General features: G+C 39.6%; 2 protein-coding genes across 2 annotated transcripts; one reads left to right on the top strand and one right to left on the bottom strand.

The window, feature by feature from the left end:
* The first annotated feature begins 4,050 nt into the window (after positions 1-4,050).
* On the top strand, positions 4,051-5,946 carry LOC121366911. Its single transcript, XM_041491155.1, has 2 exons — positions 4,051-4,279; positions 4,952-5,946. The coding sequence occupies exons 1-2, from the start codon at positions 4,156-4,158 to the stop codon at positions 5,524-5,526; spliced, it is 699 nt and encodes a 232-aa protein (XP_041347089.1). The 5' UTR covers positions 4,051-4,155; the 3' UTR covers positions 5,527-5,946.
* A 90-nt stretch (positions 5,947-6,036) lies between these two features.
* Positions 6,037-7,206, bottom strand: LOC121366910 (the record flags this gene model as incomplete). The annotated part of the gene is made up of 2 exons (XM_041491154.1): positions 6,037-6,608; positions 6,706-7,206. Coding segments are annotated over 2 exons (1,073 nt in total), but the record flags the coding sequence as incomplete, so codon positions are not given.
* Between the last annotated feature and the right edge of the window lie 3,552 nt (positions 7,207-10,758).

The following is a 10,758-nucleotide window of genomic DNA, read 5'->3' as shown; positions in this document are numbered from 1 at the left end:
ACGTAATGGATCCCTCGATACTCTCTCCCTCTCCGAATGTTACGTAATACATCCCTTGATACTCTCTCCCTCTCCGATGTTATGTAATTGTTGCACAGCCCCTTATGCATCAACTTTTGTGTTTAGCTGAACTGAAATTCTTGTGTAAAGTCCTAGATTAACTAAACTTGGGTGTTTTTCAAGTTGCATCTATGCTTGTTACAAACATTTTAAATGTGTTAAATTAAAAACATTTTTAATTAATTTTTAAAATTTATAAAAAAGAATAACTAAAAATTCTACAAAACTTTAGTTTTTAGTAAATAATTTCAGTTTGGTTTGATGTAAGAAGAAAAGTAAAAGTGTTTTAGAATTAGTGTGCTATTTAAAATGCATTTGGCTCAGAAATAAATTAATAGCTTGTCATAACTTCTGTAGTATGAAAAAATGGCGTTCCCTGTGGGATGGACAATATACATGTAGTTTAATCATGAATTTTACATCAAAAATTATTTGTTTCCGTACATTATTCTGCTGATGTTGCTGGGACGTAGTCTTCTCCTGCCAGGACATCATATCAGCATAAATTTGTTCATGCAGACAGACTACAGTGCACTCCAAAATGTTCAGGTAAAGTCACTGTACATTTTTATAAGCCCGTCTTTGATGGGTGGCAGGGGCGGGACGTAGCCCAGTGGTAAAGCACTTGCTTGATGCATGGTCGGTGTAGGATCAATCCCCGTCGGTGGGCACATTGAGCTATTTATCGTTCCAGCTTCTTTAGTGGGTTTCCTCTCCAAGACTATATGTCAAAATTACCAAATGTTTGACATCCAATAGCTGATGATCAATAAATCAATGTGCTCAAAGGCTGTGGTATGTGCCATCCTGTCTGTGGGATCGTGCATATAAAAGATCCCTTGCTACTAATGTAAAAATTTAGCGTGTTTCCTCTCCATGACTTTGTCAAAATTACCAAATGTTTGACATCCAGTAGCTGATGATTAATAAATCAATGTGCTCTAATGGTGTCGTTAAACAAAATAAACAATTTTTTAACATGTTGTGGGACGGGATGTAGCGCAGTGGTAAAATTTCCCGCCTAATGCACATTTGGTCTAGATTCGATCCCCATCAGTGGACCCATTAGGCTAATTCTCATTCCAACCAGTGTACCACAGCTGGTGTATCAAAGGCCATCGTATGTGCTATCCTGTCTGTCGGATGGTGCTGCTAATGAAAAAATGTCGCGGGTTTCCTCTCTAAGACTACATGTACTGTCAAAATTACCATATGTCTGACATCCAATAGCCGATGATTAATAAATCAATGTGTTCTAGTGGTGTCATTAAACAAAACCAACTTTATTATTTGATGGGTCGTATTATGGTATGGCCAGGGTTAGACAAATCCAATAGCCCTTGGTTCCGGCTAATAAATTTTTGGTTTGGGCAACTATTATTATAATGCATAGTGCACTAGCCGAAGCTTACATGTATAGGAGGGTTAGTGATTTCTCAAACATTTGTTGAACACTGGGCGTCGTGTTGTTTTTCCATCCATCCATAAACTTTTCATTTCCAGGGCATATATCTTTCTTATCATTTCATATAGGATCATCAAATTTTGCATGCAAGTACAATATGGAATGGCAGTGTATTGCGTACTTACCATAACACACATCACTGCACATGAATTAAAGGAAATCCTTGTCCGGGGCCATATCTTCCTTATCAATTCATTTAGGATCATCAAACTTTGCATTCAAGTACAACTGGGATGGTGGTGTGTCGGGTACCATAATTAGGTCACTGCGACCTACTTTTTGCACATTTCTGCATATTGAAGGAAATCCTTGTCTGGGCCATATCTTCCTTATCAATTCATATAGGATCATCAAACTTTGCTTGCAAGTACAACTTTGAATGGTGGTGTGTCGCTAACCATAACTAGGTCACTGATATTTACGTTTCATGCATTTCTGCACATTAAACAGGGTTTGTATAGCGGTCTTTAAATTCCTTGAAAGTCATTGAATTTGAAGAGAAAAAAAATTTGATCTTTGAAAGTCTTTGGATATTAATAAGTCTTTAAATTCTTACAAATCATAGTCAAAGCAATGATGATATCTTTTACAGCTGCATGCACTTGATATTTTCCAGTGACAAGGTTCAACCTGTCATGATGCATGTAAGAAAACAAACAATTTGTTGCCATGGACAGCAATGAAAACAAACCGATTTCGTATTTTTATCGCATTCTATTGTCTTTGACCGCTGTGTAAAAAATGTTGTAAGTTTTTGAAAATGGTAGGTAAAAGTCTTTGAATTTTTTGGCAGGGGTGGGAATTCTCCTCGGATCAGCTGTTTTCCTCTGCATTTCTTCGCATTTTAATCGTCCTTTCATCCAAAATGTGTCAGATGGCACAGATTTTAACCTAGGATTTCAAGAATGCTTGGTGTGTATGCTGGATTTTTTCCTCCAAGTGGGCAGGATCTAGCTCAGTCAGTAGTGTTCATCTGAGGTGTTTGGGATATTTTTCACTATTACTGATAACTGAAATCTGACATTACTTAGATTTTAGTGTTTTCATTATCCATTTCCAAATATCTGAAGTGTTTCTGGTCATCCTGGTGTTTCTAATATCATGAAATACACTTCTCTTCTCTTTTTTTTTATAAATGCACATACGTGTACCTCTCAAAGTAATGGTTATTTAACAATGTTTCTGTATTTCAATGTCACAGATTCTTGTTTGACTCTGTTGTAGCTTTATACAGATGTGTTTAAGATTTAAACTTATTTAAACAAACTTATTGTTAATGTTTAGTTGAAACTAGTGTCTGTGACTTTAATACACGTTTCTAGTTTTGGAATGAATTAACGAATATTTAACGATACTTCAGCACCAAGAATACATCCACTACCGGGTGTAAAGTAAAGGTAAGTACATGAATGAACTGAGGATCAAAATCAATATAAAAATTCAAGAGTTAAATTAAAACACAAAATTAGATCGCCAATGGGCAAGTGATGCTATGAAATATCGTACTGCAGGTGGTAAAGCCCAATTCTGCCCACTGAACGAAAAATAAAATAATGTTTGTTTAACATCACTTCAGACATTTTTATTATGCTATTGCATACAGAAAAAAGGGGACTTTTACAAGAACTTCCCCAAAGACAGGACATTACATACCACATCTTTTGATGTACTTGTTGGAATGGAAAAAACATCAGGCAAGCACTATACCACTGATGTAGAGACACATCCCACCACCCCTCCCCGCCACTGAAGGGGCAGGATGTATTTCACCATGTAAAATGGAAGCTAACATTGGAGGGGGGGGGGGGGGCGAGGGGGGAAGAAATCAGTGTTAATATCTTTGAACATAAGGTACTGGAAATGAAAACATTAACAAAACATTGGTTATCAAGAAAGTACATGTAGGTTGAATTACTGTTGTTAAAACTGTCATAGTACCAAAAATAACTCATTTACTTATTTCACTACGAAACCCGCCAGATATAATAACAAAACAAATAAATAAACTATTATATAATTTCATTTGGAAAAATAAACCTGAAAAAAATAAACGAGAAATATTGATACAAGATTATAGCAAAGGAGGCATTAATGCTATGTTCCCACTATCACGATTAGCGACACGATTGGAATCGTGGTCTGAAACGTGGAGTAATCGTAGTGATGCTATCAGATCTTATCAGATCTTGAGGTCAGTCGTGTCAATCGTGTTGATCGTAGAAAAGTTTTGGACGGTTCAAAAATTTTCTATGATTAACACGATGAATTGTCAATCGTAATCATCGCATCACATCGTATTGGATCGTAAGAAAGCGGTACAGAACGCATGTAATCGTGGTTCCAAATCGTGGTGATCGTGATCAACCGTGAACAAGAGAAACACCACGCTCTGTTGCGATGCGCTGCGATCTCCCACGATCTGTGACGCTCTGTAGGGTACCATAGATTACGATCTGACACGAATGACTGACGAGCAGATACGAGTAGATACGAGTAGATACGAGTAGTCACGGTTGCACGGACGCTCACGATCTGTTACGAGTTCTCGCGCCCATATATATAGTGGACATGATCGAATGCGACTCTACACTTGAAGAGAGCCCATAACTGTCAACCTTTTAATTTCAGAGATGCGACCGAAGGGTACCAGAGAAAAGAAGAGAAAGGGCAAGGCTGCCCCACCCCCTGAGCCTGAACCAGTCCAACCACAGCCTGAACCAGAGGAGGCAGAGGACACCATCCCCACCCAGAAAGGTAAGAGAAAAAAAACAGTGACTGTCTTTACTGAAGATGAAAAGGATGAAATCATTGAGTTCCTGATGAGAAATGAGGTCCTCTACAGCAAACGCCTTGCGGGCTTCAAGGATGTCACACAGAAGGAGGATCTGTGGGCTGTACAGGCTACCAAGATGAACACCACTGTGTCGCAACTTAAAATATGGTACACAAGCATGCGTACCATGTTGGGCCGGCTGAAGAAACACGCCAAGAAGAGTGGGACAGGAGGAGATGTCATTACTGACATGAGCAGCACAGAGAAGTGGGTGTGGGACAAGTTCTCTTTTTTGAGGTCTCACATTGAAACGGTGGATGCCAGAAATGTGGCCTCGTTTGCAGCAGCAGCACCAGCAATTTCCAGTGGCACTGAAGTCACCCACTCCACCAGCCAAACCTCAGTAGTTGCCTCTACCTCCAGCAAGGCTCCAACACGACCACTCCCCACCACCCTCAACACCACCCTCCCATACATCCTCCCAGACAGGGTCAGTCGGCTCCAGACGGGGCAGTGAGGATAGGGTGAACTCTGGAGAACTGAGTGAGTATTATCTCCCCTAATAACAATTGCAATTTCATTTAATTTCACATTAAGTTATACTTGGATATATAGTTACTAGAAATATTAATATTTTGCTTTCTCTCTTCCAGAAGACCTGCTGGTGGAATTCATGTCCAGAAGTACGGCTGCGTCTGGCAGCTCCTATTTTGGGAAGTATGTGGAGGAAACCCTGTCGAAGGTGCCTGGGGAGATCAGGAGGGATGCTGAGGCTAACATTATCCAGGTGCTGCACAGGGCTCAGCGGGCAGCTGAGCACAGCCATATGCAGCCACCACCACGCCAAGACCAGCAGTCCCAACAGTTCCAGCAGGAGGTCCCGCAGTTCCAGCATTCCCTGTGGCAGCCTCACCCCTCTCAGTGGCCACCTCGCCCTGTTGGGCGTCAAACCACTGTCTGGGGTAGTCAGGACCGCGGCTACATCCAGCGACAGTTACCCACGTACCCGATGACCAGCCCATTACCACCAACCAGTGAAGCACAGCCAGGAGCCTCAGGGGTGACGGCCAGCACCACCACCACTGCGCTGCCCTCCTCTCTAGATGACTGCTTCGTCAGCCTGCTGGGAGCTAGTACACCAGCTGCCGGCAGTTTCAACCTCTCCTCCCAGCTCAACACCCCTCGTCAACTTGCTGATGAGGATGATGATGACACAGACCTGGCCTAGACACAGGCAGACCCCACGATGACCATTAGAGACTACTTGGGGACATCAACGGTTTATTACCAAACGTGCCTACACTGTTTTGATCTGCACTTGGTGTGCAGAACTCTTTTCATAGACTTCCAGTGTGCTTGTGTTACTAAAAATTGAAATGTAATAGAGATTTAAAAATAAAAATGCATATGATACATTATATGAATTTGCTATTTCATTTGGCCAACTTCCTTAAATTAAGGGGACAATAACCATATAAGATAAACATTGAAAGGTTTTATTACATTTTATTTAAAAGGTTTTATTACATTTTACTTTGTTACATTTCAAAGTTGGGATAACCATTCTCTTCAACTGGGAATTGAGGGAGTCGCTGTTTGGGGGGTCCCTCAGTCGGCAGAAGCATCATCATCGCCACCATCTACATTTCCTCCTGCATTCTCTCCACCATCCGCGTCATGCAGCCAGCCATCGTTTCCTGCCATGCAACCGCACCTTGTGGTGAGTTGAAGAATGCCTTCAGGAGTTCCCTCTGATGCTTTGCATCAGCTGAAGCTGAGTTGCGAGCTGCAGCAGGTTGATCCACATCTGGCCAGTCCACTTGGTCCCTCCATGCCCCTGGGATAACATTGTGCTTGTGATCTCATGGTCCGCCTCTTGTGCTGCAATGCCTGGATGCCTCTGCCTCAGTAGGTTGTGCAGAACCACTGCCGCCTCCACCATATCCTTCACAGTGTTGGGCTTCTGCTCTAGAGTCCTGAGGAGACACCTCCATCTGTTGGCTAGGATCCCAAAGGCGTTTTCAACCACTCTCCTCCCCCTTGACAGTCTGTAGTTGAAGATCCTCTCCTCCCTGGACATCCCTCTTCTGCTGTAGGGCTTCATGAGGTAGTTCCTGAGTGCGAAAGCGTCATCCCCCAGGATGAAGAAGGGCATGTATTGGTGATCTTCAGGGCTTGCAGTCAGAGGGCAGGGTGGGGGGAGTCCTAGGGCTTCCTTTTCCAGGCCGTTGAAGAGCTCAGAATCGCCAAATATCTGAGCATCTGACATGTGTCCTTTTCCACCAAGCTCGATCCACACAAAATTGTAATCTGCACTCACCAGAGCCAAGAGTGGTATCGAAAAGAAGCCCTTGTATTGTAGTAGAGGCTGCCAGTCTTGGGTGGCTTCTTGATAGCAAGTGTTTGCCATCTAAGGCCCCAATGGCGTGGGGGATGTTCCATCTCTGCTCAAACTGGCTAGCTAAGGCTGTCCAGGCTTCAGGAGTCACAGGTACGCTGAACACCTCATCTGTGTACGCTTGCACAATTGCCTGGCACACTTCCGGAACCATCTCTGAGATGCTGGACACTCCACACCTGAAGGCATACGCAAGGGACCGATAGTTGTCTCCAGTGGCAAGGTGCCTCAGTGTCACTGCCAGTTTCAGTGCAGGTGAGAGGGGTTGCCTGAAACTGGTGACTTCCCTCTCAATTGCTGGGGCCACCTTCTGCAAGACTTCATCGAAGAGCTGTGGTGTTAACCGTGTGTAGTTTTGGAATGTTACTGGATCCTCCAGCCTCAATTGGGTGTCTAGGAGGCTGGAGAACTGGCCAAGGTGTTGTCTCCTTTCCTCCGTGAGCCATGGTCGCACCCAGAACTGCCTGACTGCAGCTCTCCTGGCCCTTTTTGGTATGGGTTGTGGCTGGTCTGGCCATAATGTAAGCCAACAGCAATACGCTAAATGTCACGTCATCATCCTGAACTCCTGCCATCATCAGTGGTTGTGGGTTGTAGAAGGTGAAGAAACCCTGAAGTCCATGGTCAGTCGGGTTCTATATATACCCGTCGGGGGTCCAATCGTACCCGAAATCGTGATCACTGTTGATCCCGACCGTGAAAGACATCGCGCCCACAATCGTATTATATCGCAACATATCGCATCGGTTCGTAATGATCGTATTGGAACGTATCGGAACGTATAGGAACGTAACAGATCGTCCCAATTCGCGGACCCCGATCGTGTTTATAGTGTCAGATCGGGACCCAGCCGTGCACTCAATCGGGACAATCGTATCGGAACGTATCTAATCGTATCTGGACGGGACATCAGATCGTGACACATCGCGTCACCTGAAATTGACCACTCCTTACCATATCGCATCCGAGCGCACCAAATCGTACCACAACCTATCGACTCGTATCCAAACGTCAAATTTCAGAGAGGTCAACACAAATTCCACGATCAGCTACGAATGGCCACTCGTGGCGTTCGTAATGGATCGCACGACAGTGGGAACTAAGCATAAAATGTTACATTTTTCAAATTTTATGATGGCACTAAAAGCTTCCTGGATAAAAAGACTCTTCTCTTCAGATTCAAAATGGGTAACTTTATTCCAGGCAGTAACAAAATTAAAGACAGAAGATATGTTTAAATTTGGAAACAATTTTATTCAAAGAAAACAAAAACAAATAAAAAAATATATTCTGGAAAAATGTATTACAGAGCTGGATAAGGATTCAACAAAAACAAACTTGGGAAAATAACAATGAAATAATGAGTACAAATATTTGGTTAAATAGTTATATAATTAAAGATCACAAACCTATATTGTACAAATATTATGTTGAAAAAAATATTATACAAGATTTACTTAATGAGAATGGACAGTTTATGAACTTCGACACATGTACTCTAAAGTATACCATTAAATCAAATTCCTTAGAATATGCAACTTTAATAAAACCTATTAAAACATTTATAGAATAGACAATATAAAAATTGATAACCAACTATTTGTACCCATGAATAATCCAATTTTCCCTTTTAATTTAAGAATATTTTTGAAAGATGAAAAAGGAAGTAAAGCAATATATAAACTGTTGAACAAGACCAATGCAGTTCCTACTTCACAAACTAAATACTCTCAATTAGGTTATGGTTTTTTGTTCACAGAAGTGGAAACACTATTATAGTTTACCGTTAAAGAGTTTTTAAAAAAGACCCTTCCTTATTGTGGTTTCAGTATAAAAGTGTACATAGAAATATTAACAATTAAATTATACTTTTATATAAAATTAACTATATAGGACACAGAGATATCAATGTGTGTATGTTCAACCAGGAAAAACTTGGAACCCCTATTTACGAAATGTGCATTATGAAGTGTGGAAAACTGGGAAACTGTGGACACAGGCGAAAGTCACATATTAGATTTGGACAAAAATACAGGTTTTGTTGGGAAGGGTGCAGAGACCAAGATATTTTTTTTAAAACGGCAATTATTAATGTAAATACATATATATAGAAGAAAATGAAAAATAAAGTATTGGGAGCCCTTAAAAAATACTAAATGACAAAATTGCATTTGAAAAATACTTTTCTATAAAAACCCGTTTTTAAAGAACTGATGAAACCTGGGGACCTTGGTAGCTTTTTTAAATAAAAACTATGGTTCTAGTATGGAAAGCTTTTCTTTTATTCTTTTTTTTCTATTCTTCCTCGTCTTTTAGTTTCTACCTGTTTTATCTTTCTTTTTTCAACTAGTTTTACTTGGTTTACTCCCCACTTTTAACTAAAGGGCCGGTGTTTGTTAAAATAGAATCTCTGAAGTGTGTGTGTGTGGGTGTGTGTGTGTGTTTCCATAGTTTTGTAGGTAATGTTTCGGGCCCCAACCCTGACATTAAGAGTGTCGAGAAATAAATAATTTTAAAAAAAGAAAGAAAAAAAGGTCTCGATTAAGTATTATGGGGTGTACTTTTTGAATTCCCAATATATATTTCAGAAAATCCGTTTGGACCTTTTCTTAATCTATTTTTTTTGCCGATAATTATGGCTGTTTTAAAGTAAAAAAATTTCGTTTTTTTGTTGTTTAAATACAATACCTAAAATTTATATATTGACTATTCCTCATTATTATAATTTTTTAAAGTTTTAATTCTTATTTTAGATCAAACACTTCAATTTTTGTTTTTATCAACTTGTTTCAATTTCCATATTTTACAATACTTTAATAACAAACAAAATTGTTCCAAGTAAATAAAGAGAAAAAATTCGGGTGATAAATTCTCCGTCTAACACCCAATTTCATAGTTAAAAAAAAACGTGGAGTTTTTATAATTGATATTAAAAGAACTTTATACCTTTTTCTTACCCACCCGTTGGCGAGAAACCCTGTTATTTTTGTAACACCTAGTTTGTTTAAATGTACATTAGTGTTTTAATAATTTAAAGACAAAACGACGGGCTGTTCCTAGGTTTAGACCGGTCACCAACCATCGTCCAATAAAAAACGCAAGTGGGAAATGATTACACTGTGAAGTAAATTTAACCTGGGCAATCATGTGTCGTACAAATATTGTTCAAGTCATTTAAATACGGGAAAAAAAGATGGGTAAAACCGAAATCTTTTTAAACCTAATGTAAGTCAAAAAAGAATTGCTTAATGGGTAACGCAGCCCGTAAGAAAAAACCAATCATAAACATTTGAGATAAAATTACAAATGGGTTACAAGATGTTTCCTTTTTAAGTTAAAGTTATAAAACTGTCTCTTTTTTTCTTAATCTTTTGGGACTTTTTAATATTTTAAAAAAAAAACTTAACAAACACAAATTTAAGAACTATAAAATTTCATCAATACTTACAAATCAAGATATAAGTGGGGGTTAAAAAAAAAATGTTTTCTTAATAATCATATTTTGTCCAGCGTTTAGCAAAATAGAAATACGATTGGGTTTCGGGCCTTGGAACATAAAATTAGCAAATTCCTGAGAATTTGATTTCATGGCCCCTGTAAATCACAAAATAACCAGAGCTGGGGTCTGGTGAGTATTTTCAGCGAAAAAGAAACCCCGAACAAATGTAATAAAAATTACCGACCGGATTTGGATCTAGTACTGTAAAGTTAAAGTCAAAAAAAGAAAACCAAAGAACAAAATGTGAAAAAACACCCAGCCTGGTTGGATTCTGGGGCAATTAGCGTCAAAAAAAGAAAACCATTGATCAAATGTGTAAAACACACCAACGGGTTGGATCTGGGATATATTAGCAGCGAAAAAGAAAACTTGAATCAAAATATGAAAAACACACCAACCTGGGTGGATCTAGTACATTGTAAGTTAAAACATCAAAAAGAGAAAACTCATGAATAAATGTGCTAAAAAACACCAGACCTGGGTTGGTTGTCGTTGTAAGTAAACAACCTTAAAAAAAGAAAACACATTGAACAAAGTGATAAAAAAACCTTAAGCGGGTGGTG

This window comes from Gigantopelta aegis, unplaced genomic scaffold (assembly GCF_016097555.1).
Source record: "Gigantopelta aegis isolate Gae_Host unplaced genomic scaffold, Gae_host_genome ctg7664_pilon_pilon, whole genome shotgun sequence".
NCBI lineage: Eukaryota > Metazoa > Mollusca > Gastropoda > Neomphalida > Peltospiridae > Gigantopelta > Gigantopelta aegis.
Note: the sequence above shows the minus strand (reverse complement) of the source record. Positions and strands in the feature narration are given on the sequence as shown.

Bases quoted from the DNA above. Each gene is read 5' to 3' on its own strand.
- LOC121366911 (XM_041491155.1), top strand. From the start codon at position 4,156: ATGCGACCGAAGGGTACCAGAGAAAAGAAGAGAAAGGGCAAGGCTGCC. The intron at 4,280-4,951 runs GTAAGAGAAAAA...TCTCTCTTCCAG, and splicing joins CACCATCCCCACCCAGAAAG to AAGACCTGCTGGTGGAATTC.